The sequence below is a fragment of the Stegastes partitus genome, unplaced genomic scaffold, assembly GCF_000690725.1.
Source record: "Stegastes partitus isolate 25-593 unplaced genomic scaffold, Stegastes_partitus-1.0.2 Scaffold250, whole genome shotgun sequence".
Lineage (NCBI taxonomy): Eukaryota > Metazoa > Chordata > Actinopteri > Pomacentridae > Stegastes > Stegastes partitus.
This window is the reverse complement of record NW_007577981.1, coordinates 191,213-218,797: the sequence shown is the minus strand read 5'-3', so window position 1 is coordinate 218,797 and position 27,585 is coordinate 191,213. Positions and strand designations below refer to the sequence as shown.

Below are 27,585 nucleotides of genomic sequence, written 5' to 3'. Positions count from 1 at the left end.
TTAGCAGAAAAACATTTCCAGATGTGCCAAGGAAAGAGCTCCCTGCGCAGTAGCTTAGTAATGGATTTCGTACGCTCGAGCTAAAGGTCACTTCCTCAGATTGTTTCTCCACCAATTGTCCCCCCTCTCTCCCTCTAGACAGCGACCAGACACGGGGACCACTGCTGATACAGGTGGAGGCAGGGAGCACATGCATACATTCATCCCATGAATGTAAATTGACAGGCTGCTGTCAATGAACCGGTACCTAATTTGGATGGTGGGAGACCAGAGAATATTGCAGGACACTGGGCAGTGTCATAATCGTGTCTGGCACTGACATATGCATCTGTCTCGGTCCCTCTCTGGCTGCTGGACGGCTGCCCGGAATAGTGCTGCGCTGCGCGGTTTTCTATTGGCTGCACCATCCCTCCGTGCATGGTTCTACAGGGCGGGTTGGACCCTGGGGCTTTTTTCTATCTCTCCTCTGACTCCGTGCTCCTGTCCACTGTCTCATAGCACAGAGGCTTTTGCCATTCACCGCTTTGTATAGAGTAGGTTGGAAAGCCACTGGCTTGTAGTCACCCTGTACAAAGGCACACAGCAGTGACCAGGGGACTTAAACTCAAGTGGCTTCTGAATAACCTCACAACTGCCTTTTTTTCTGGTTTGTAAGCCCTGTGTCCTTTAGAGCTCGCACACCTCTGGGGCAGTATGCACACAAATTCAGATTGACATGCATAAGTAAACACTACTAATGCCTGTTGAAGCCTGTTAGATAAATTGTTACCCATCATATTAGGAGAGCCATTTTCTCACTGTAAAAATAACGTCGCTCTGTTTGGTCCTTGTCCCTCTCTCTTTCTCTTCTCCATTTCAGATCACTGACAGAAAGTGCCTTGTGAGACAACATCCCTACTTGAAGATCCTCGAGTGTTTCTGAAGAGCTCCAGATTTTGTCCTCTGCAGTCGTGACAGGACACAGCTCAGCTGCAAGCACCCCTGACCTTTGGTTTGTCCTTACCTGTGCTCTGTGTGAGGAAACTCTGAGCGAGGAGGTGGAGCTGCTGCACTGCTGGCCAAGCTGCCAAAGCTCAGAGAGAGTATGTACTGAAGAGTCTAAACAATAGAAGCCACAAACTTTGTGTTGTCCTAAACTGTGCCATTGTACCTCAAAATAGCACCACTTTTGTTCCCCAACATCCGCCCTTGCAAAGATATCATCACTCATATGAAGGACATTTTGGGGACATTAGTAAACCAGTAGAGCTTGTCTCCGAGCATGCCCCCTCTGCCTTGTCAGAGGTCTGCACCTGAGACTTACTGATTGATGAACAATTAGCTCTTTGACTGACAAACTCCACAATAACGCAATAGTGCAGTCCCATGCTCAGGTCACAGAGACTTTGCCAGACCATTACCTCCGTTTTCCCATCTGCAAGGACAAACCTCATTCACTGACCTGAAGCAGATCATTTATAGCTACATGTCCCATCAGTTTTAGTCGTTGTGTGTTTTTATTTTTTTATTTTTTTTTTACTGGAACACTCTGAAAGACCTCCTCAGAGGATAGCCTCCTCCTTAAACCAAGTGGCTCCACTCCACCCCGGCTCTACAGCCAGTGCTGTTGACATGGCTCTAAACATTGCCTCGATACGGGACACAAAATGGCTGACCCTGGAAGTGTGCCGACAGTTTCAGAGAGGGACTTGTTCACGCAGCGATGAAGAATGCAAATTTGCCCATCCACCTAAAAGCTGCCAGGTGGAGAATGGGAGGGTGATCGCCTGTTTTGACTCATTAAAGGTAAGAACTCTAAGGTCACTGCTGTGCTCTGTTTATAAAGTTTATGAGTATGAAATAGAAATAGATTGTAGAATTACTTTTCCGATGAGGTTAATTTGTTGTCATGAATGCCCGGCATACAGAAATCGTCATGGGTTCTATTTCATCGCTTTATTTCTCTTTACACAACCGCATGGAACTAAACAAAACAAACATGAATAATTAGATTTTATCTCCGCAGAACCAAAATAACATCTGATGTAAAATGTTACGGCTTTGCGCTTCCTAATGGTCAGCGGGTGTAGGCTGTCTGCTCAAATTAGCATGTGTGTCAGGTCTCCATGCTGCGCTGCAGTTAGCCCGCCAGTCTGACCTATGAAGCTAAAGGCCAGAGAGGTCTGTTGTCATGTTCACTGTCACCACAGATGTGTGTGTGTGTGTGTGTGTTTGGCTTTTTATACGGTAAGTTCATCTAGTGTTACCATGCCTTGTCCATCATCTGTACTTGTGGGCCAACATCTGATCGCCTTGAGTCGTTCCAGGGCTTCTATTCCTGGGTGCACGTCAGCTGTCACACACAACCAACAAACAACATAAACAGTCAGAGCTTGTGTTGTGATGTCTGGTTCTCACAGATCCTAGAAAAGCGTCTTAGTTCATGTGAATTTATGGATTCAGTAGATGATAAACTGCATTTCGCTGACATGAAAATCCACCAGAGACCCAGAAGCCACGTTGAAGTATTTATTTCTTTAATAATGGCCTGTAGTTTATCTGTTGACCCCCTCGTGAGAAGTCATGTTACTGCTGTACATTTGATGTTTGATGCCCTTATTATGGTGCAGTTTGCTTTTCCATAGTAGCAAAATAACCTAACACCCGACACTTTAAAGTCTCCCCAATTATAACAAGGTCGATTCACACAAGCCCCCACATGCTGCAAATAAAATAACCGCATCCAAGAGCAACCTATTATTTTCAAGCTGTGGGGGGAAAAAAAAACAAAAAAGCAGATGTGACAATGATAAATAGCCAAAGAAACTAGAGCAGAACACTGGAACTGTGAGGAGTTTGTCTTTTTTTAAGTGTGAACTGTGGCTGCGTTTCACATATGCAGCAGTATAATGCGTACAGAGTATACAGTATATCACAGTTCTCAAGGTTGTTTACGAGGTCAGCGCCGAAAGCGTGGATTTGCATGATGTGAAGAGCTGCTCTTAATTCTATTGTGCTACACTTTGCTAAACATGAAAGGTGCAAAATGGTGGACTGCATTGAACATAATCAAACTGTTGTCCTGACCTTCTTGATACACACAGCGAAGTGTGTTAAAGGCCTCTTCATTGCAGGTTGCTCGTGGTTTGTTATTTATTTGACACTGTAAAAGCGAACTGCTTTTATGGTGCAACCAGCTGCTTTCTTGGCGAAGATGTAGCTCGTAGCAAGACTTGCTCAAGTTATTGCTTGCAGTCAGCCATTGAGTGACATTCTTTCCTAGCTGCCAGATTTTGCGAGCTGTTATACCGTTATGGTTTAATGAGCAAACAGCTGACTCTAATCGGAACTGATTTGTTGTTGCGCCATGCAAGGACAGGTCTAACATGGAACCTCTGCAAATGCCATGATTCAGCGGCTCCTTGACAACTAGCCATCCCGACTTACTGGGGGTAACTAAATGACCAGAAAGCTCAGCCTCATCCGACCACAGTTCATTTAGGCTATGCTCATTGACATTTCCTATACAAACATTGGCTTTGAGGGAGTCCTCTTGTTTTATAAAATAAAGGAAGAGCCTAGGCATGCAGTGTGCACCTAAAATATCTCTCAGAGGCTGCTGTAACTGTCCCGGAGAACTCCAGGCTATTTATCCTGTATCCCTGCTCTCAGTTACCCCGAATGAGGCATCTCACTTGCTCACTCATCACCGCTCAAAAGCCTTCGCTGACAGTCGTGATGATTACATCAAGACAGAACACTTTCAGGTTTCCATGGTGTGGGCTCCAGGCCTGCTCCATTGTTTTCAAGAGACTCCATGTGTGTCCTTAAAGGATACTTGACCATAGCGACTCTATGGAGATTTTAAAAAAGGAGGTCTTTGCGATTCCCCCTGTGCATCGACATGGCAACTTCACAGCTTTTGTCTGCATCAGCTGTTGAACCACAACAGGGTGTAAACAGCCCGATATAATCAATGGGCACCTCCATCAGCTCCTTATTTGAAAGGCCAGCATGCTAGAATAGGAGCTCTTAAGGTAAACTGGGGACAGCAGTCACTCAAGCTTGGTGAAGATGCTGCAATGCCCTTTGCCTGCTGCCTGTATTGAGAAAGAATTTACAGTTTTGCAGGTTTTAGTTGCCATATTTATTTCTACACCTCTCTTAACGGTATAGAGATGCTAGTTGGTTGATTGGAGGTTTCTCTGTTGGTCCGGTAAGCACCCAGTCTTACAAGTATCATGAAAAGTGTTTTTAATGTTTGATTTTGGCATTCTAAAAAAAACCACAATAGGAATATTTCTTAGATTTACTGTCTGGATTTGGCCGTTAAGCTGCTTGTATTGTCATCTATGAATTCTGTTGCTGTCATTGAAGGCTGTTTTGGGTCAGCCCATCAGCTGAAATCCTAATGCAGCTCAATGTATAGACAAAGAGACACAATTTCTCTCTCCCCCTCTCTCTCTCTCTCTCCGCCTCTCTTCACCAAACAGCCCAGTGACAGAATACAGGATTCTCTGTACTTTTAACTCCAACTCACCCCCTCTCTCACAAAGACTTTCCTCGTGACAGCTAAGAGAATGAACGCTTTATTATGCATTAGGAAATGTGTTTCGCTCCACGGCAGGCTGATTTTCACCCCATTACGCCCGTATCATCTTCCTGGGTCTTCTCATCTGATAGGGTTATCATGCCACGGTTGTGTGCTGCCAGGCGTGACTTGGCCCAATGATCAGAAGGGTCCTTTTCATAAACACGTGAAAGGTAACGCTTAAGAGTGGAGACGACTGGGGGGGTGTAACTGTGTTTGTTGCGCTTGTCGGGCTAGCACGCCAACTCAGTGGAGAATTTGACTGTTTGGGCTGTTGTTTCCCGGATAACTTTGCAGCAACACTCCTGTGATCACAATGGCTTCTTGTTGAACCCTCATGTAGCCTTATCGCAGACTTTGCATCCCACTGCCAAAATAAAAGAATTTGCTTTTTTATCTCGGCACCGAGGTTTATTTTGGATGTATGCTCGGCCGAGCCACATAATCACTTTTGACTTTTCTTGTCTATGTTTAGCTGAATGTTTTGGGCTGCACAATGGTTAAAATAAATCTTATGACTTGATATTATGTAAATTACAGGTGTCTCTGACTCTTGGCTGTCATCTTTTGCAACGCAGCTTTTAAAAGCCGTAATTCATTTTAAACACAATGCAGCGGGACCACTCAGTAAGGCGGCTTTCATTGCTTGAGGCAAAGAGTAGAGAAGACATAAATGCCTTGTATATTTTTGCTGGGTTTAAATTACATTTGAGAGCATAATTGAATTATTACTCTTGTGTGGGCATCCATCTTTACCCATGAGACCCGAAGATGAGCCCGGCTCTTCAGATTTCTGATTATCTAAGTCTCCGGCAGGCGGTGAAGTCATCAGACCATGCATGGAAAAAGATTGAAAGAGACGTCGTGGGGTTTGAAGCAGCCGAACGGTCACTCGCCTCACCTGGCGCAGAGGAGCGACCACAAGGGGCAACGGCGATTAAAATCCCCCGTTTTGCATTTTCTGTTAGAGTGCTTTGCATTGGCGGAATGATGACGAGGACTCATTCCTGCTCGGTGTGCTCCTGCTTTCTCGATCATAAAGCTTGCAGCATCCTGACACCACGCTGCTCTCAGCATTTCTATAGTGTAATGTCTAGGGGATTATTTTTGTCCCCTGCTCTACTCTGTGGGCTTTAGAAATAGTCTCTCTATGCTACATTTGTCATCTCTCAAAATAGGACAAGCTGCTTCATCTCTGTCCAACTAAAGCTGAATTCACATTTAGTTGGTAGACGCGAGATGGTTTACAAGGTATCATTCATTCTCATTCAGACATGACATCAAAATTTCACAATGATGACCTCAGCATCAGAAGTAGCAGTGGGAGCTGTTCAGATATGTCAGCTGTTTTTAAATTTCCAACACTGCTACAAACTCATTACAGCTCAGCTCCGCTCCTTGAATCCAGAGTAGTCTGTTGTGTTAGTGTGTTTATTTTGTGGACTCATGCATTTGCAGCATTGATGACTTCATCTCTGTATCTTCTTTAGAATTAGGAAAACCAGATGCAAATTAAACGTGTTCAGACGGGTTTGGTGGCTTCCAGGCACAACATGACATTTACATGTCTTTCAAGAATGTAGATTGCGATATGTCAACATTACATTGCCTCCTACAGGTGGCTGATTTAAGCAGCATAGATGTGGAGATACATCGCCATTAGTTCATCAAAACAAAGGGCCTGATAAAAAAGCTCATTCTTGGCATTAGCGCCGTGGTCAACAAACACAGTTGTCAGTCTGTGATCTGTTCCAGCATTGTTTCCCTTCCAACTTTGACGTCGCTCGCTTCAAAACGTGATGGATAATCAATAGAAGCAGCACTGCATCTCCAGTAGCGTCACATTTGTGTCGCGGTTGAAGCCATTTCCTTTGAGCTCTTTGGTACTTGTTGCACTGTGACCATGGAAACCATGACGGAGAGGTGGTGGTGCGGATGAGTGGAGGAGGGGGGGGCTGTAGGAAATGAGCGAGAATACCCACCTTAATGGAGGAAACGCAATCACAGCAGTCATGTGATGATGTCACATCGACGGTTCGTCAGACATTAGCCTTTTGTTGACGCTCATCTCGCTTTTCTTACAATTTATTCCCCTAAGTGCTGTCTCTGAGCATGCTGACAGGGTTTTATTCCTGCCGTTTACAGTAAAAAAAACTATTTGTGGCCAAATCAGTCCTCTCAGTTTGTGTTTCACTGCAAATAGCACACACATGCAGACTCTGAGTAAAGAAGAAAATCGGCTAAAATAAAAAAGACTAAAAATAAGCATCTCGTTTCTGTAGCTTTTTGTTTCTTACTGCAAGAAAATTAATTTTACTTAGACTTGTCAAGGAGACCTTCAAGCCTAACAGCAGATCAGATGCCTGATAACACGCTCTGTTTAGATTTTCTCCCCCGCTTTTTTTTTTTGCACCAGTCACATTTTACCAGGTGACCACCACGCCTGACTGAGCCTCCATAGTCTGAGAGGTGGGGAGGGGGGGGGTGGGATAGCCTGCTGCATCACGGCACGATCATGTTTCGTCAAGTTGCGCTTGTCAGAAAGAAAGTGGTGAAGCAGGGGAAACAATAGAAGCTACTTTCAGGTGTGTAGAGTGTTTTTCTCATTTGTATCACAAGCTCGGCGCAGTCCCCTTGGGGGTGAAGCGCCCTGGTTTCCCTCACTTGGTAAGAACATCTTAATCCGGACTGTGCTTCAAAAGAGCATACTGTAAGTGGTTTTTTTGGAGGGGGGCGTGGGATGGCTGAAACCAGTAAGTAAAGAGGCGAGGGAACCTGGAAAGAAGGGAAGGTGTTAATATATGAATGGCTGGGAGTGTAATGGAAGGAAAGGAAAACAAGTGATTCAACCACAGGAGTAAAGAAACGAAGGTGGGAGTATAAGGGCTTTCCTGTCTGAAAGTGACAGGCCGAGCCAGGCAGGGAAGCAGAGGAACAATTTTAAACCAATTATCAAAGACTATTATTAAGATTCACGGGGAATGTGCCTACAATCATGAGTTATTCTGTTGCTCCGGAGAAACCAATCCGGACAGAAACCACACAGTGAAACCTAAACACTAATGCACGCCAAAGATAGTATTTTCTTAAATTTACAGTTTCCTCTGACTTAACTCTCCCCACTCGGAGCTGGTTGCATTTGCATATTTGTGGATCTTTAGGAAGCTTCGGTGAACATGAACTCCATGCCCACGGCCTCAGCCCCCTTCTTCTCTCTTGTTTTAAAAGATGGGCTTGGCTACATTCCTCAGCGTAATCCTCTCGAACTGGGCCACACCCTGGGCAGAGCAAACATGTGGAGGGGAATGTATGCGGCGCAGCGGGAGTTGGTGTTCCCCCAGGGTCATTCACACAGACACAATGAGGCACTGACTTGAGCTTAATGTGGGGCTGCAGTGGACGCGGCATGCTTTGATGAGCCCCTCGGAGACCCCCACTGCTACCGTTCCTTAAACAGGCCTCCTCGCACGCAGACAAATGCGTCCACGCTCGCTGTCTTGCCAGTGCAAACCATGCCAAATTTCATTTGATCCGTGTGATTTCATCCCCTACTGCCCACAGCCTCAGTCTGGCTGATGCAAAAAAGTTCCATAGATAGGATGAAATAAAGAGGGAGGAGGAAGTCAGATCAGCTCACTGTCTCATGACCCCAGTTAGTCAGGCAGTCCTGTGAACTAGGAAATGTTTGATATCAAAAAGAAAATTGTGTAATTGAAAGAATTTGAACCCCCATTCAACCTCAGTCATAAACCAGTGTGACAGCTGGATTCCTAATGGATGCTTGAGCCATGTAGAAAGTCGTTTCACAGACAAAATGCGCGAGGTGGTTCCTCATGAGAGCTGACAGGTCATATGGTGACCATACCTAGATTGTGTGTGGTCATTTGTAATCAAACCAACACAACTAAATTCACTGATTATCTTTTCCTTTTCTGTCTGTCTGGCATGTACCATTATCATGATGTGAGTGCACTTCTGCTGGATGGATGGATGGATGGATGGATGGATGGATGAAGCTTCTGTGACGTTGCCCAGAGGTTTCCTGAGCAGCAGTTTTGAAGCTCAGTGTTGTGGCTCCTGGCAGCGCCATCTTGGCAGTGCCTGACTCCTCCTAACTCGCATCTAATCCAAAAATGAACAAAGTGGTGGTGTGGGAGTGGAGCTGAGGTGGGCTGTGGACTGTCTTGTGACAACACCCACCTGTTACTCAAAGCACTCATGAATTATACATAACTTAAAGCCTCTATGCAATTCAAGTGGGTGAATCATATAGAAGTTGTCATGAAATAAAATTGGCTAAAACAGTTTTTTGTGTCAGGCTGCAAACACAGGAGTCTACTGGGATCGATCCTCTTTTAGAGCCAGCTTCAAGTGGCTGTTTGAGGAACTGCAGGTTTTGGCACTCGTGCATTTTCCAGCTCCAGAGGTTGCCGCCTGCAGGGTGCATGCTGGCATTTTAATTGGGCCACCGCTTTGACTCACATCTGTGTGGGTCAATGTGTGTGAGTCTGCTGTTGCATTACAATTACAGCCCAAAGCTCGCTGCACGTTTTAATTCCACCAGATCAGGTATATATTTCATACTTCCTGCTTTATTGGGAACGTGTGAAATCATTGCTCATTCATTTAGGATGCTGTTGATAGTGCTGTGGAGTCTTTTTGGTTGTAAGATCTTGTCGTGTAGCAACAGGATTTTTGGTAAACAGTTTGGTGTTTTAATGTGGGCAGCCAAACTAAAAATAAAACCAACTGGGGAAAAAAATGTCACAGCGGTGAATGCAATTTTGCGTCTAAAGAAAGAATATCCCAGACATCAGAAAGAGGAGAACAGAGTAATTGTTTTCCCGTAAACAAAAATACACCAAGGTGTTACTTCTGTGCATCACCTCTTTATATTTAGACCTTAAATACATTGCTCAGATACATTACAGCAGTGCTATAGTGGGTCCTGCTGCGTAGCGCTGCCTGCCTACTCCATACCGCTCCGCTAATGTGCAGCCTTTTGTTACATCACATAATGGCGTAGCAGTTTTGAACTTGAACTCCATTATATCTTCTCTATAAAACAACAACAACGAAAAAAATGTATGGCACCGCTGTTGCTTAATGTCACATTGAATAGTAGGTGTTCTTCACCCAGTGAGCTGCCTGCAACATGATGGAAAGACTGAGCTCTGAAAATCTGCCCATCTGCTGTACCAGTGTCTCACCTGGTCTCAGTCCACCCACTACCTCTGAGTCATCCTCTTTTTCCATCTCTCTCTGCTGCCCACAGTGCTGATAAAGTACTCGATTCTCTGCATTTTTTTTTTATTTTTTTTTCCTCCGTGGAAAAAAAAAAAAAAAAAGGCAACTTAAATCAGTGCTGCAGAATCAATGCTATCCTCACATTTGATGATTTCAAAGCCAGCTGGACTCAAACTCCCTTACTGCTGCAGTAGTTGTTGCTGTTGCGAGCACCTCTGCAGTAAAGCTGAAGGCAGATCTATGGCAAGTCAGGCAGGAAGCTTGCTGTGCGCTTGACCTTTAGTATTGGTCTCATTAATTATTGATCTGTAGTTTCATCATCACTCAGAGACAGACTCAGGTTGTCTGAGAGTAGCTTTTATTTGTCTGCTTTATTCAGTGGCGTCTCACCTTACATGATTTCATTTAAAATGTATATTATGCTTGGAAAATCTGTAGCTTTAGCCTTCTGTGCGTTTTTTTTTTTTCCTGGAAAGGCCAGCGATGCCTACTGCTGGCCACAGTATGTTTCCTGCATTGCCAGTATACTCAAGCATATGGCGTTTCGCTGTGGCCCATTTTAAACATTGAAATTAATCATTGCGCAGGAAATGTGTTGACTGCTTCCCCCAGGCTTCGTTTAATTCTCTTCTGATTAGAAAAACGGACAAACCTACAAAGACACAGAGCTCAAGATGCTCCACAATTCCTACCCAGCCACCCTCGGCTTGTAGACACACACACACACACACACACACACACACCTAGTGAGCTACAAACAGCTAGACAGACAGGCCCAGCTGTCTCCCAGGGGCCGGCCTTTATAATGAGACAGAGATCTTCTTAATTGGCTCCATCTCATGAGGCAACAGAAATGCAATCTTTAGGGGCCCTACACCAGAATGGGTTCCCTCCACTTTATTTTTTTTTTTTTTGTCTAAATGACTATTGGTCTGTGTCAAACCAGCACTTGTGAACCAGCCCTACCATGACATCCCATTTGAAGACCTGGCAGCGCTGGGAAAGTGTACGTGTTGCCGCTGTGAAAATAATTCTATTAATAAAGTGAGAAGTCTAAACTGCACCGACAGTGATTGACATGGGCTTGCCTTCCAGAAAAGCGGAGTGACAATGGAGCGTGCCCCACGTGAACTCCCTCTTTCTCTTAGGAGTGTTCTGACTCATCCTACTCAGGCTTGATGAGTGGCAGCGACGGTCTGTGCGGTGAAAGTGGAAGCTTCCCTAATTTCTCATGAAGCGCTCCCTATGCTGTCTGTGAAGGGCCGAACGGAGATCGCCATCTCAAAGATGGCACTTTGAAAGTTTCTTCCTTAACAGTTGTGTTGTGCCTTCGACGTATACATAATGAAGAGGCAATTATTTATCTCATTAGACTAAAGCTTGAGTCAGCGTGATAAGGTAATGCGACTGAGTGCCTTTATTTTATAAAGTCTGATCACCCAAAACAATACTGCTGTTGTGGCACAAGGTTACAGTAGACAGTTAATTTAAGACTAATCTAACTTTTCTCTCAGACATCAAGCTTAATAGGCCAGACTTTAGCTGCTCCAAAGTGGGGTAATTTGATAGAGCTTGTCTAGATGAAAGTCTTGGAGTCGGTGTAAATGTCTCTTATAGTAGTGAATGAAAGACTTGAAGCTGTCTAGTTAGAGGGAGAGCTGGGAAGTGTTTCATACTAATACATGCACTGCTAATTCAGAGTTGATGCTGCTTCTGAAATGATGCTGTATTGATGCCTCTTTTGTTCATTTTATCTCCGTATAAATTCCCACAAAAGCAATTAAAAATTGCTATTTGCTATTAAAGGCTAAGTCTTGTATATTGCTTCTTAGGAATGAGATCATTGTGCGCAACAAATTTAAGTCTGACATCTGGGAATGAGCTCACATCACCACAAAGAATACAAGCTATTGAATATCTTTGATGCCTAAAAACACGCACAGTAATGGCTGCTATTCTTGTAGTTTTTAATACCCGCTCCGAGCTAGAGGTATTATTTGTATCACACTCTTGCCCCTTTCAACTACCATGCAGGGTGGCCATACCATAAAGGTCAACCTCAGGTCACGGCAGCGCGTCTGTGCCCGTGGATGTGTGTGTGTTTGAGCCGACGAGGGGTGTGTGTGGGGGGGTTGCCGTGCAAAGTTCATGGACGAAAGTGAGATGGCCAATTTCACACCCAGCAGATGCCTGCACCAGTGACCCACGGCGACAGGTGGGGGACACTAATTGGCAGCGCGCACCCTCGCAGAGCAGGCTGAACCCGTGGTGGGCGAGGGAACGAAGGTGGCACTGGAGGATGAGAGGGGAAGAGAGGTGGTGAGACCGGTGAGAACTGGCACCGCGACACGTCCGTGGCAGGATCAGGTTTAACGATGGCAGAGCTCACATACGCTTTATTTTTTCTTCTTACCAAAAAGCACATTTCATGGTCGATAAACAAACAGATGTTGCCTCTGTGCGCCACTACAATCCTGTTCTGTTTGCATTTCCATAGCTCTGACTGCATCCAATCTGCCTCTTGCTCCTTTTTATTTTTTTGACTCATTCCCTTCACAATCTAAACCTTTGAGAAAACAGGAAAAAGAGCATGGCAACGGGTGAAGAGTGTGACTTATACATTCACCTGAATCTAACGACTTTAAGATCAAACACATCCTGCAGCTCACAGACTGAGTCACTGTACCTCTCTTTATTGATCTCATTTCTTTGACCAAAGGGCACCCATTGCCAAGTAGAAGCACTTGTTCCGCTCTGTGTTCTCAGTCTTATGAGAACTGTTTTCATCATCTCCATGTGGGATTAGTCTCTTCAGCCCACAGGAGAGCACAGAGGCCTCAGAGGCCTCATCATCACAGCCAACAAACAACATGCCGATCCAGGCGATGCTGAACCGTATTCCCCTGTGGATGCATATAGCGAAATGAAATTGCGAAAGCGTCTGTTTAACAACTGTGGACATTTGTGCAATTATTGTATCTTGTTTATTTGCGCATGTAAAAATCATGTCTCTGTGATGTTGTAGTTAGTCGGAGGAACGGCGTGGTTGTTCTCTCTCATCGTGTACACAGGGATATGAATAACTGAGACTTTATATCTCAAGTATGATCAAAGATACAAGATAAAATTCCTTAACTGCAGCACCCATGTGACTGTGAATTCTTACTCGAGCAACTGGACACTCTGAGTTCTCTGCAGTTTGCATTATAAACCTGTACTCCTCAACTTTTTTTTTTTTTTTTTTTGTCAGCAACCAAAGCTTTAATCTCCAAACTGGAGAGTAAGCAGCCATACAACATTTCTGCCCCTATCTGCTGAGTGTGTTAGAAAGAGGCTTTGATGAATAGATCTGCTCTCTCCCTTCCATCTCATTATCCTCCTTTATCTGTTTTATGGATTTACACAACTCCTCAACACGCTCTGACATGCGGTCGATATTGTCAGCAGGGAAAGAAGATGTTGGCTAGACCTTTTTTTATTTTTATTTTCTTGCATTGTTTTAATTCACCTCATTAGCAAATGTGCGTTACTTTTGCACCACTGCAGGGTAGTTTTCACTTTGATCGCTGGATAATGATTGAAATGATATCTGTTAACAAATGTAACATTAGGAAATTAAAAATAAGGCCTAGTGGCTTTCTGCTGTTTCCTCTTGGGGCTGTGGCACAGTTCTTCCCAAACTAGGCCATCAACATCACGTAACCTATTTCTATGAAATCCTTCACTTTTAGTTGAAGTCGGCTGCTAGGTGTAGGACTGCTGTCCTGCCGGTGCATATCTGACAAGATCTATCTTCCCAGTGTAGGGAAATGACAGCTTGTTGAAAGCAGGTTAATGCCTCAGTCTTTTAGCTGTGACTCACCTATCACAGCTGAGCCTTTCTTCACAGTACATCGTTTTAGAAGTAAGTATGGGCAGGAAAGCGAAACAGTTACCTCACTTGAACGAGTGAGTTAAGTGTTCATGTGTGTCCCCGTCAGCTTTATGGCGCTGTCCCTCCATGTGCACCGTTGATGCACGTTTGTGTTTGTGTGTGCAGATTAAATGAGCTCTGGAGGGTGGGTTTCATGTCTCAGCAGGTCACAGATGATCAGATTAACTGAAGCAGGGCTCCAGCCTCCAGCTGGATTAGCAGCGGGGACCAGGGCTTTGCAGGTGCCTCACAACGGAGCCACTGCAAACACACTTTGAACATTGCCTCCTCGAGACAGTTACAGCAATCGCGCTCGTGTGTAACATTGGTAGTTACCGTAACCGTCACCTGAAAGCACATAGGCCTAATTTGGAGCTTTTAAATTGTCTTTCTTTCTGCTGAGCTACTACATCCTTTGTTTATATCCTTTAACCACTTTGACACCTTAAGTTGTTTAATAACCTGCTCCAAGTATATATTGTAGCTTGTAATGGAAAATTGCTGATACCCTGCAGACAGTTAAGCAGAAAATCGCCGTCAAGCTTAATAAAGACGCTCTGTATTGATTGAGAATGAGTAGAATAAATTTACTACCATCTACAGGCCCTCTTTCTTTTATTTCACGTACAATCAGCCATGTATTGATTACCCAAACAGCACGGCTTAAACGCAGCATTTACATATAGCGCCATTCTAATTATCACTTGCTGTTCAGTCAAATGCTTTTAACGTTTCCTAGAACTGCCCAACCTGCTGTTTAGACGAAACCGATCTCAAGCTGCAGTGCCAGTGCTGTGTCCTGATAACACTAGCATGTGATTTTCAGCTGATGCGCAACATTCTGCGTCTATTCTGAGTCGCTACCACACGGACTCACAAGGAAACAATGTGATCAAAGGAAAAAAAAAAACTGTTAACGTGGTGTCAGTTAAAGCAGGATTAATGGACGCGTTCGTAGTTGATCGGCAGAGGCAGGCTTTATTGCACATCTCGGATGGAATCGGGAGTGTTTACTTATGAGGCCCGTGGGTGGAAGATTCATGATATCCAGGCATCCTTTGACAAACAAGCAAGAAAAAAAAAAGACATCACACTTTATCTCACCTTGATCCCACTCTTGTGTGCACCTCTTTCCAGCTCTCCTCCTCTCTCTCCTTGGGTAATCTCAGGCGTGTCAGCAGCAGTACCACTCCTTCATCTGCGGGATTACAGCTGGTGAAACAAAGGCACTTAATTACTGCTGAGGCAACACAGTCTTATGTGTGTCTGCTGGGTGTGTATATATGTGTGTGTGTGTCTTAGAGGTGAAAAAAGACAGCAGACTATTGTCTCTAAATTACCTGGTCTCTGTCCGTTGCATTGCCTTGTTTGTGTTCGCTCACATTAATGTTAATTGTGGTTTCAGTCTAATAGCGAAGCCAAATACACCTGATCCCAATATAATCAGAGCTAAAAAAGAAGTTGGGAGCTGGCTACAGTTAAAATTACTAGTTTTTACCCATTACTCACTATTGATTCCTCTTCTCTATTACCAGCCCAAATGTAAGCAAAAAGCCTTTAGCCATCATTTCATAATGGATTTTTAGAGTTTCCTGCTCTCCTGGAGCCTCACCGCTTGAAACAGACCCATTAGTCCAAACAGATCCATTAGAGCCCAAAAACAAAACAAGATCCTTAAGAGGGGAGCATTCTCTGTGTTTGAGGATAAAGGGAAGCCCTGTCCATGTGCATCCAGCGCCTCACTACTCCACCGGGTGCTGGGATCACTGGGTCTGGCTTTTTTTTTTTTTTCTTTTTTCGGTCTTCTGAGCACTGGAGTGCCTGTCCTGATGGCGTCTCATAGCTGGGGGCTTTCACCAAAGTGGTTTCTTGGTGAACTCCTACAGACTGACCCATACCCAGCTGTTAGTGTCCCCTTTTGGAGTAAACTGAGAAAGGAGAGAAATAGGAACGGGCTTTTTCTTTTACTTTTTTTTTTTGTAGTGATGCCCTAGAAAAAGCAAAATGCACAGGACATGTGAGGTTCAAACTAAAAATGTTAAGCGAGAAAGCAAAGTGACGAGGTTGAAAAAAGAAAAGCAAATTATGTTTTGTCTTTGAGTAATGTGGAGGTGAGGCGCAACTTCCTGGAACTGTTAATTTCCCCATTACCTCCATTATGTGCTGTGGGCAAGGAAATGCTCTCATTTGGATATTTATAGCCACAAATATCTGTAAACAAAACATCCAACAAAAGAGAGAGCATGCATATTTCTCAACTGAGCAAATAGCATAGCATTAATAGCAGGGTATAAACAGCACACTGTGGAGACGGGGCGCTAAAAGGAGAAAGAAAAGAAGGAGATATGTGGGGAATATCGAGCGAGGAGAAGTTAGAGCGAGCGCCTTTCCACCCCCTTTCTTCGCTGGTCAGTTGGGATACAACAGGTTCTTTGGCTATGCTGTAAGGGGATTACACATATCACAGGCTTCATGTCAGAAAAATTTGTGTCAGTTCCTCAGAGCAGCCCTCCTCCTTTCAAGCTGAGAAGGACAATCGGATAAACTTGGGGGGGGAAGACGACTTTGTTATAGTTCCTCTGATGGATGCAGCCACCCAAAAACCAGATGCTTTAGGATATACAAGCCATTTAAGCTGTGAAACAAGGCCTGCTAAAGATGCCTCTGTGGGTGTTTTACTGTAAGTCTGTCCCTTTTTTTGGAGAATATTGTGCTTTCACAGTGTGTCTGTTGTTCCCCAGAATCAGCTGAATTAACCCTGTTAGTCACAGTCCAATCTCTCGATGCCACCATTTTTAAAGTCTTAATGGTGCGATCAGCCGTCACGTAGCCACGGCTTGTTACTCGCTGACCCTGCATGTTTTAGAAGCCCTTTTTTCCCCCGTGATCTTCCTCCCTGATTGTTTTGTCTGGATTGCAATCTGCCAATACTGCCAGTCACACCGCCATTGATCATGTCACCGAGCGCTGTGTTAGCATCAGAAACACATCACTAAGGCTAAGGTATCTAAAGCCCACCCTGCTTCTGTGTGCTGCTGGAGAAAATGGGGGGCTTAATGGAGAAATGCATGCACACGCACATTTCAGATTCCCAAGATTCGACACTAATTCATCAATATTGTTTCTCGGTTTGAAGTGTTGATGCAGGAAAGAAAAGCAACGCCTCGTTCGGAGTGTGTCCCTCTCGGATAAGCACCAGGCCACTAGTTTCCCTATTAAGGGTGATTGGATGCACGGCGGTGTAATATAGAGGTGGGTTTCCAGTCGCCTTTACGAGGACGTTTACGGCTCTTCTGTCGGCTGCAGCCTATAGGCAGCCACTCTCTGTCTCCGGCGGGCCCTGAGGATAGAGCGCCCATTGAGGGCAAAATGCAAATGTTACAGTGGTGAACGGAGGGGGCCCACAACTGAAGCGCTATTCTGCGGAGGGGGTGGAAGACTGGCCCTCTGTGTCTGTGCCACCCACAGACACACAACAGTCATCACTCTGACCATTCAGCCGGGCTGATGAAGGAGGTGGGGGGTCGTGGAAAGGGTTTTCTACCGCTGCTGAAGATGCCAGGGTGAAACCAAGGCAGGGGGATGCTAATTCCAGTTATGCATGGACCATTTGGGCTTTTGAGTTTATTTTATATTCTGGCGGGTGGGGTTATGTTTCTCCAGCGTGTGCCGGGGGGAGATGTAGTTTAATAATGGCTCTTATTTGAATATGTAGACTGTGTTGCTGTGGCAATTATCACAGGGATTACAAAAAAAAAGCTTTTGATTTTGCCTTCTTGACTGATTTTTCTTGCTTTAAGGAATAATAGCAAGTCAATATTAGCACTGAATCAGGCACTCATGGGGCACAGCAGCAGCAGACTCACAACATAGTCAGCTCTTTTCTGCATTGTGAAAATATTCGTCCTTAAAATGACATCTGCTGACTGGGAAGAGGCATCCGAAGCTGACCCCCGAAAACATAATCACAAAACAACAAACTACCAAAGAAGCGGATCAGTGGCATTTTGAAATTTTTCATGATCAGAGGATGTTTTCAATTTAAGTGCTTTTCCGCCAGCCCTGCCTCTGTGTATCTGTTGGCCATAGTCGGAGCGATGCAGTGTGCCAGTGATGTCATGTTTGGGCAGAAGAAATGTTGCACCCTCCTCCATCACTGTGTTTGGGTGAATTGGATTTTTTTTTTCCTGTGTGTGTTTTCTGTTCTCGTGCCAGTGCGTTTGCTGTGGTAAATGTTTGCCTTGTTTTTTTTTTTCCCCCCTCGCTCCTTTGCTGAAGGTTTGTCAGCCGAACATCGTGTGCCCGTGTCTGATTTGGAGCGTGATCAGTGGATCGCTGACAAAACCGAATTGTGCTTCTTGTCAGTGCCGTGCATGACAACAAGTTTGGGGTTGCAGCTAGTGAACGTTCTCATCGTGAATTAATCTTTAAAACATTTTTATTGAGTTATTCATTCACATACCACACAAAGTACAATTTACTAGCACCCAGGATGAGGTCTTCAAATTGCTTGTTTTGTCACATCAACAGCACAAACTGCAAAGATATTCAATTTAGTGATGTCAGACAGAGAAAAGCAGCAGTTCTTCACCTTTTAGAGGGCATGTACACCAAATGAGTGGTGTTTTTACTTGAAAAATTGCTGAAATGATTCATTGACTAATCAAAATTGTTGATGACTAATGGTAATGGACTAACCTTTTGGATGGCAAGGATCAACTATTAAAAGTTTGCTGGATGCGTGCATGAAAAGTCAGTTTGTTTGGAGGAATGGCCTTCGAATCTGCTAAAAGCAGAATGTGATGAAATTCATGTATCAGCAGCCGGTATCAATGAATACACATTAATAAAAGCCTCGTGACATTGGCGCCTGTTTTATAGATTAAAAAAATGAAGATGTTTTCTGCTGGAATGGATTTCTAGAAATAATTAATGGGCTCTAATTACAAGAACTAAAAACAATTGAAGGCGCCTCAGTGGGTAAAGTGAGTGTAATCCTAATCTGTTTATGAAATTAGCTGCCTTTATCCCCTTCCCCCCCGGAACAGCCCTAATGTGGAACACATTTTTATTGACATTACTACTATATGAAAACTTGGCAAACACTAAGTGCTCTTTTGCTGGCGATGGCCGGGGGGGGGGGGATTTGGAGAACGAGCCAGGAGTAATGTCTTACTTTATAAGCTCTTGAACAGAGCCTCTATGTCAGGTGAAAGTAACTGATAATTTACCTTTGGTCCCTCCTCCATTGTTGTTTGTGTTCCACCGCAACGCAAAGAGATAATTATCCAATACGAATCAAAGCAGTTATTAGTGTATCCCAAAGCATTGATCATTGCATTCATACATACAAGGGTAACCGTGCAGCCTACAATAAGAAATTGCCATGCGAGCATGCCCGGTGAAAGGTATAATTTCACTGTGTAGCTATGGCTACACACCGGCGGCTGGCGCGTGAATCACAGAGGTGCCATGGCGCTTTCAAAGCTCCTTTTCATAGACAGCTGCTCGAAGGCAATGCCCGCGATGAATGGATTTCTGCTCTGCTCTGAGTGGGTGGCTTAGACAGAAGGCATAGTGCACTTGCTCTGTGTGTGTGTCTCTTTCTGTGTGGGTGTTTGTGTATTTGCATGTGTCTGCCACCCGCACAAAAGCATGAAGGTTTAACCACATGATGGCACAGGATTGTCATCAGACACGCGTGCCGCTGTTCGGCAGCGTCATCGCTGCGTTGGTGAACCACCTCACGGCTTACAGCGTGAGCCATAAGCACTCCCCCCTTTTTATATGTGATGCAGTGCTGCCGTTCCACAAAGCTTACCTCATCTTATGTGCTTTGAATCCTCAAGTATGGTATCTCAAACCGCAGCCTGGACCCTCCATTCATGATTATTATTATCACCCTCCAAGTGTATTGTAATTGCTATGTATAGCATCACTGGATCGTCCTTGCAATTGGCCTTACCATGTTTTAATAAGGCAAGAATTACTTCTGCGGTAAAGCAGATGTTAGATTTTCACCCTTACTTGGAGCTAATCAGAAAGACATGCTGTGGGTGAAAGCTCTCTAACTGCTGTGCACAGTACCAATAAATTAGCACCTCTTAGACTTTAATAAATGCAGCATTATATGTATGTGTGGGGGAGGTTTTATTTTTTATTTTTTTTATCAACATTGTCAGTTGCTGTAAATGCCTGGATGCATTTTCCAGCATAGCATTAGCCCTTGGACTACCTGACCTTGTGTTTTTAGTGTGAACGCCGCTGAAAGCCCTCTAAATTAGCTCATCTCCTCTTTTGTGCGAAACCACATGCTTAAACAACCCCAAACAATAACAGTTGTTGGGGGTGTCATTTAACCATATTAATAGGCGATCCATATCCTCCGTACTACTGACACTTCCAGCAGTTTAAGCTAGTGGAAGACACTGTGAATAACACTGTAGGTACAAAAACAGACTGCGACGCCTTGACGTGTTAAAAGTAAGACTGCGTTCACACCAACATTAGTGCTGAATCAAAAAGAGTGCACCGGTGGAAGTGTACATTCTGGGCAGCAGCGTGAAGTGCACATTCCTGCTCTTCACCTCACGATAATAAAGGCAGATGATAAAGTTATTTGTGCAGTGATATCGAAACCGTTTTTTTAAGTGAACTCATCTATTACTCAAACTAGTCTTCTGTGTTTCTTATCTATACCTTTATATTCCAAGATAGTACTTATTCCTTATAATAAAAGCTGCTCCCAGCCTGGAGACAATGCAGACACTTGTTTTAACATCTACCTAACCTTTAGCACATTAACTCTTTTGTTCCCACTGTCACTAATCTCCACTGTTATAAAGAGATATAAGCTTTTATAAGTTCTGAGTGTTACCTTTTCATGTCTGCTAGGTAGGCAGGGCAGTAAAGCTAAAAAAGTCATCTCAATTTCAATAAATATCGATCCTTATAGATCATTTAATAGTAAAAAGAAGCAGTCTTGAGGTTTGTTCATGCAGCCAAACTGTGTTTTTATCATGTGCTCTCATGGCAGTTTGCTTCTAATGCATGTAAGTGAACCTAAGAAACATTATATTGAGCCATTTTCTTGTTTTTTTATTGATTAAGCGTTTATTACCACTACATATCACTATCATATATCACCCAGGCCTACTGGTATGACATAAAACAACAACAGCTCTGTAAATATGTGGATATGGGCAGAGATCAATATATTTTTCCTTGTTCTACGTTCGCGCACACATCCCCTACGTGACCCTGCAGTAGCTCAATCTACAGAAAACATTGAAGGCTTCTATAATGAAATGAAGCATTGAGTTCTTTTACTGTTTTCAAATAGTGTTGGAATTACCATTACCATGGCAGCCCTTGTGAAGGTACTTATTTTTATTGCTTCTTCCACCTCCAAACTAGACAAAAAGAAAGATGAATTAAACCTAAGTTATGCAAAGACCAAGCACAATGCTCTGATAGATACATGAATGCATCAGTAAGAAAAGGCTCTCAAACAAAGTTTGACAAGATGAAAAGGGAAGGTTTTTCGAGTCCAAGGCTTGCACTTAGTGAGACAGCGCATGAGCGTTATAAAACACTCTCTGAAGTAGCTTCACCACCATTTACCTCATCACTTTAAATGGGGAATAATGATGAGCAATTGCTAAAAGCATATGTCACTCACTGGCTACAGATTAACTGAACACGGAGCAAAAGGAGAGGTAATGGCTCCACTTTAGGTCCGCCAAACTGACAAAGTGTGCGGTGAGGGTCTGCGGTGTGGGATTGCATGTGTCTTTTTTTTGTTGTTTTTTTTTTTTTTGATGTCCATCTGTGTGTGCGAGCTCCGTGGGGCGCGATGGCGATTGCTGCGCTTCCCTGCAGACGCAGTTTGGGATGCTGTCCAGAGCTCAGCCTCAGCAACAGCTCCCGTTCTCACACACACAGAGTCACACCCGCCCACACACTTTCTCCTGCACACGCACACTTACACCTGCCTACGCATTGTCTCTTGCGGACACAGATACACAAGACCAGCATACAGCATACTCACACACACACACACACACACCCCTTTTGCCACTTTTGTCGGCGGCGGCACATAAGCCTCCAATTAGTTTTGACACCTGTGAGGTTTTTTGGTTGCCGGCTTCAGTGCTAACATTATTCCTCTGGTCTGGACAGGGCTGAACAGAACTGTGTGTGTGCGTCTGTGCCGGTGTGTGTGTGGGTGCTGCTTGTTGTGATGGAGTGATCTGGTATGCATACGTGTGGGCAGGTGTGATTTTAGGCATGAAGGAGGAGGGAGGGGGCATCGCTGCAGCTCTGACACCAGAGCGTGGAGGTCAGTCCCTCCCGACTCGTGACGCTCATCGTCACAGAGCTGCTCTATGATCCTGTTATCTGCCAGCATCTCATAAAGAAAAGCCTAATTCCTATCTTTAAGTTATTACTAATGTGACAACAGCAAAGAAGCCTATAGTGTTTACAGACTTAATATCCTCTGTGGCCGAAATCTCTCGTGCTTCAAATCAACCCAAAGAAAAGTAATTGTACCAACGCTAACGGTGTCTTTGAAGCTCTATGGGGTGTCTTTAATATCTGTCAGGAAGAACTGGATAGCTCGGCTTTATTAGTTTTCCCTTTGATGAGACTTGAGGAGTATTGGTTATTTACACAGCGAGCCAGGCTTACACCATGAGCTGTGCTTGATTAAAAGTTCGTCTTTGTTTGCTTGCCCACCTAACGTAGAAGAACAAAAGCTCTCGGTGCGTCTGCATAGACACGAGCAGGTCGAGCACCAGCTTCAGGCTCAGCGTTGCATGGTGGGTGACACTCGAAGCTTTCAAGCTCTTGTGTTAACAGAAATAATCCATATCATGCTTTTTTCTTTTTTTTTCCATTTTCATCCCAACCCATGGGACGTGGTCCAGTTATGGGCTTTACTAAGAACAATAATAAGACGAATAATGTGTTATTTTATAGATTTTCTCCCACTTGCTCTTTCCAGAGCTCAGGCTCGGGAGGTAATACTGACAAATCCAATTAAATCTAAATGTCCATCAATGCCGTGACGTGAGTGTGCCTTCAAACCGTATTAACACGTAGTAAAAGCAAATTTGAGAAACGATATTAGCATGTAAGCAGGACCCTGGAATTACCAAAGTGAATTTTGGATAATCAGGAATAGGCCTGGGCGGTAAAACAACAGCGATATGTACCAGCAAGTTTCACTTTAAATGCGTTCGATGCAAAATGAAAACACAAAGTTAGTTTGCATGAATAAACCTCAAGTCTGCTTTTCATCATAGTTTACTGAAGATTTTTTTTTAGTTATTTATCGCAACTTCTTAAAATTTCATCAGTTTACTTCATAACAGATCCTACTTGCTGTCTTTATGCAATGTGTGATTCCTTTATCCTCGTTTATTTTTAATGAGGGTGTAAATGATTTGAGTTTTTCATTGTTTTGTTACCATAAAAGTGTCTTGATAAATGATGTTGTTCCATTCAAAGTATAAGACGCCTTTTTTTCTGCTGGTCTTTATAAATGCGTTTTTCTATCAGCTGCAATGAAACATTTTATCACTCTAAACTTTTCAACTCGGCATACTACAGTAGCACCACGCTACTTTGCGCTGGGTTTCGACTCAAACTACAAGCTGAATAAGTAAAAAAATGATAATCATACCAGGAAATTGATATATTATTAATATATCCTTCGCTCTGCTTGAGGCTGGCTCTTCTGGTTCATTGCCAGTTTCACAAATCACTGCACCACTCAGCTGGAGTCCTCATACGCTGTCAAATATAATACAAATCACTGCACCCACCAGACTGCCACGGCACACCAGACATATCCTGTACATGGCTTCGCCCGGTGGCTTCTTGTCATTTCTCTCTGTTTGTTTCAGGACTTGAAATAGTGTTTGAGCACGGCACTCGAGTAATTAAACTCAGTCACAACCAATCACTGCGTGGACACCAGGCAGCCCTGTCATGTCTGCGTATAAGAGGAAATTAGAGTAATGACGAGTATGATACTGCTAATCAGGCCGCTGTGCTGCGTTAGGGAGCCGAGGGGTGGAGGAGCAGAGGAGCTGGCCTCCTGATGTTAGACTGATGCTAATATAGCTTCAGCCACTCTGCCCTCCTTCACATTCACCAAGACTTCCCATGTCATGTCACCCCCCCTTTTGTCTTCTTGGCCCTTTCCCCATCACCTCTCTTTCCTCTCGGTGCTAAATCACATCAGTCCGCCCTGCCTGCATCTTTTCCACAACTCCTCTCCTCACCTTTACTTTCCATCTTCCCCACAGCTCCAGCAGCCTCTGTGCCCACTACTGTATTCTACCTTTCACTTTGTTGCTCCCTCCTGACCTCTCTCCTCTCTTCCACCCACTCTCCTTGCAATAAGCACCGCAATGAGGATCCATATTGGATTATTGTGTTTGCCATTAGCCTCTGGGTTGACAGTGTAATTGCCTTCATCCACCAGGGTCTCTGTAAGCCTGACCCTGCCAACCCTGCATTTGCATTTCCACAGAGAACACGGGACGATCTGTCCGTCAAAAAGCTGCAGAGATTTGGTCGTGATCGCAAACTTCTGGACAAGATGTCACTGCCCTTCCTCTGTCTTTTTTTTTTTTTTTTCTTGTTTGAATACTGGCTAGTCAGTGTGTCCACAGTGCAGTCATGGCCAAGACATGCCAGAGTTAACAAGCGAGCAAATCAGACTCCTGTAATCATCTTTCACAACAATGTTTCTACTCAGAGCTGAGAGCAAACTCCTACCGCACCAGATAAGCACAAACATTCCTCATGATTTTCTATGTTTCACACTCACTCAGTATGAATATGTATGCTGCCTTCAAGCACTTGATGTTTCGGAGTCTGTTAGAAATCAATGCCCACATATCTGCCACATCCCCAGGCTGACACTCAACCTGTTCAGTCAGGTTTATCTTTAAAAAAAAAAACAACTGCTTTTCACTTCATTCTGTTGATCAGAGGCTTCAAGTTTTCAAACTGATAATGACCTGGATTGCCTCCCTCTCTCTCCCCTCCACTTTGTTTTTCCTGCTCAGGGCCGCTGCACGCGAGAGAACTGCAAATACCTCCACCCGCCCGCTCACCTGAAGACCCAGCTGGAGATCAACGGGCGAAATAACCTGATCCAGCAGAAGACAGCGGCCGCCATGTTGGCTCAGCAGATGCAGTTCATGATCCCCGGCACCACCATGCAACCTGTGGTTAGTGTGGGAATCCGACTGGCGATACAACGTGACTCACTGAGAAAATACCAGTGAACTCTTTCTGCTGGAAAAAGTTTGGCTTTTGTCCCGTTCAAACATATTTACATATCATGTTGCATAATTTCCACTGAAATCCATATTTTGCAATGTTTGATGTTTACCTTTCAGTTGCACAATACCTTGTTTTTATACCGGTTTACTTTAGAGATTATTTTGACTGAAGTTTCCCCTCATGCATCTGCTGACAGGCAGGGCATGATTCATTGAGAAAATATGCCAAGTCTGCCGCAGTACATTTATTCAGCCGCCAATTTGATACTTTACTGTTATCTAACCTCTCAGATTTGCCTGTTTTAGATTATATCTCTGCCTCGGAAGATCATAAATTTGTTCCTCCAATTATTATCGTTGTAATGCCCTTCTGCAAATCACAAAACTACTGCCCCACTGCTCTCTGGGAGTTGCTCGGCGGTGCGCAGTAGGCTGTGGTTGCACTGGGCAGCTGCCAGGTGTGAATGTGTTTAACTGCATCAATGTAAGACTAGGCGTAGCTGCAAAAGAACATGTGTGCTCAGCAGAAAATCTTCCCGGGATACATAGAGGTTAAAAAAAAAACCTCAAACTCCTCTCTTGTTTCTACCCTCCTCTCCCCACTTTTTCCTCTCAAACCTATTCCTCTCTATTCCCTCGGCTCTCTCCCTCTCTACCTGTCACACTCTCCCTCCCCCCACTCTTCCTCCCCTCTCATCTTTCTCACCCACCACTCTGCACAGCTGCGCCCTCTATTCATTTGTCTCTGGTGTCTCTTACTTTTCCGTCCCTGCACCTTCTTCAATGCCTTTCACCCTTCACTTCCCACCGTCGTTCCCTACATTCATCATTTTACATATCTGACCTTCTGTGTTTTAATCAGGAGAAGCTGCAACAGCATCATTTAAGCATAAGTGTCAGCAAACTTTTCTTTCCCTTCTGCAGCAAACGTTTCCAGTCAGCCAGGGCCTCGGTTCCAGCACAGGCCTGAGCTACACGCCCTACCTGACTCCGATGTCCCACAGCATGAGCCTGGTGCCCACAGACATCCTGCCCAGCACCCCCGTCATCGTCCCCGGCAGCCCGCCCGTCTCCGTGACCGCCGGCTCCTCCTCCAACCAGAAACTTCTGCGTACTGACAAACTGGAGGTGACCCAAACCAATCAAAGTCCTTGCACGCTTGTAAACAAAAGCAGCATGGCGGCTAATTATGGCTAATGTTCTCTTTGAGGTCGTGAAGTATAATTACGGTAGCATGTTAATGTGATTAGGTGTGATGGCTGTAAATAAGATGAGTGATTGGATGAGCATCTTTTATAGCTCCAGAGCATTTGCAGGACAACCGCTGACCTGGGTTTTATTGCAGTTCAAATAATGTACTGTCTCTTAAGACTTTCTATATAGGAAAAACAAAGCTGCCTTACCATAGAAGGACAACACATCTTTAACCTTTAAATAAGATTTCAATTTGAATTTAAATTAACTTTTTAAATGCAGCTGCTTACAGTAGAAATAGCCTTAAACAAGGACCTGAGATGATAAGCAAGTTTTTAGCATTCTGTTTAATAAGCAAGTAATTAATGACATGAATAAATACATCCTGAAGTTGCCTTGGAATAAAACCAAATAAGCAAAAAAACGATGTGAAAAATATTAAATCTCACCTGATGGTTCTTTAAATTTATAAAAAAAAATAAAGAAGGTGAAATTTGGAATTGCAGTAGCTGTTTTATACCACAAGATATCCAGAGTTTTGGGGATAAAAGCTTTAAAATGCACAGAAAAAATAGATCTCGAGTCATTTTTTAATCTAAACATCACTATTAGGCTCAGTACCATACATCAGCATAAGTTAGGGAACAGGATTCTGCTATCCCTTGCAGAAATAATTAAGGCTTGTGTCAGAGACATGATGCGAACAAATGCGATAGTGTGATTACAGTGATTTAAATTGGAATTTGCTCAACCCAAACTGCTACTTGCCAGACAGCCACAGTTAGACTGGGACAGTTACAACAACTTCAACCATCTCCGTCTGCCCCCCTGGCAAACAGCTCTGAATGAGAATAGCTCGGTGATTGTGAAAGAGTGCATGAGGAGGAGTTCTTTTTTTTTTTTTTTTCCACTACATTTATAAAGATAAACAATAATCTCCCTAAGACCTGGAGGTGATGCGTAGGTGTGTGCCTGTATGTGTTTTTCTGCAGGAGTGCTATCACTTAGCAACTGAATGAAGCAGCCTCTAATGAAACAGTATCCCTCTGAGACACTTATACACTCCCACACAAAGCCATCATGTGTGTGCGCACGTGTACGTGTGTGTGTGTTTGTGTGCTGCAGGTTTTTGCATATGTGCATGTGTGCTTTATTGTTGAGTCTAAATGTGTGTGTTTCTGCATGTGCGTGCGAGTGTGTGTGAGTCCCAGAGTGAAAGTCAAAAGCAGATCCCCCTGTGATTCGGCCCAGGCCTCTGAACAGTCCAACACTGATCGGTTCAGTGATTCCACAATCATTTGGGTTTGTCCCACTTTGCGGTTGTGTTACATTTTGCTGAGCCCTTTTCACACCGAGTC

General features: G+C 44.1%; 1 protein-coding gene across 12 annotated transcripts in view; it reads left to right on the top strand.

The window, feature by feature from the left end:
- Nucleotides 1-27,585, top strand: part of mbnl2 (muscleblind-like splicing regulator 2) — a 54,086-nt gene that overhangs the window by 9,370 nt on the left and 17,131 nt on the right. For all 12 annotated transcript variants that reach the window (XM_008281898.1, XM_008281897.1, XM_008281902.1 and 9 more), the window contains exons 2-4: nt 860-1,785; nt 24,815-24,979; nt 25,958-26,161. In XM_008281898.1, coding sequence (XP_008280120.1) covers nt 1,612-1,785; nt 24,815-24,979; nt 25,958-26,161 — 543 coding nt within the window. In that variant the 5' untranslated portion in view covers nt 860-1,611. The remainder of the gene's footprint in view (nt 1-859; nt 1,786-24,814; nt 24,980-25,957; nt 26,162-27,585) is intronic.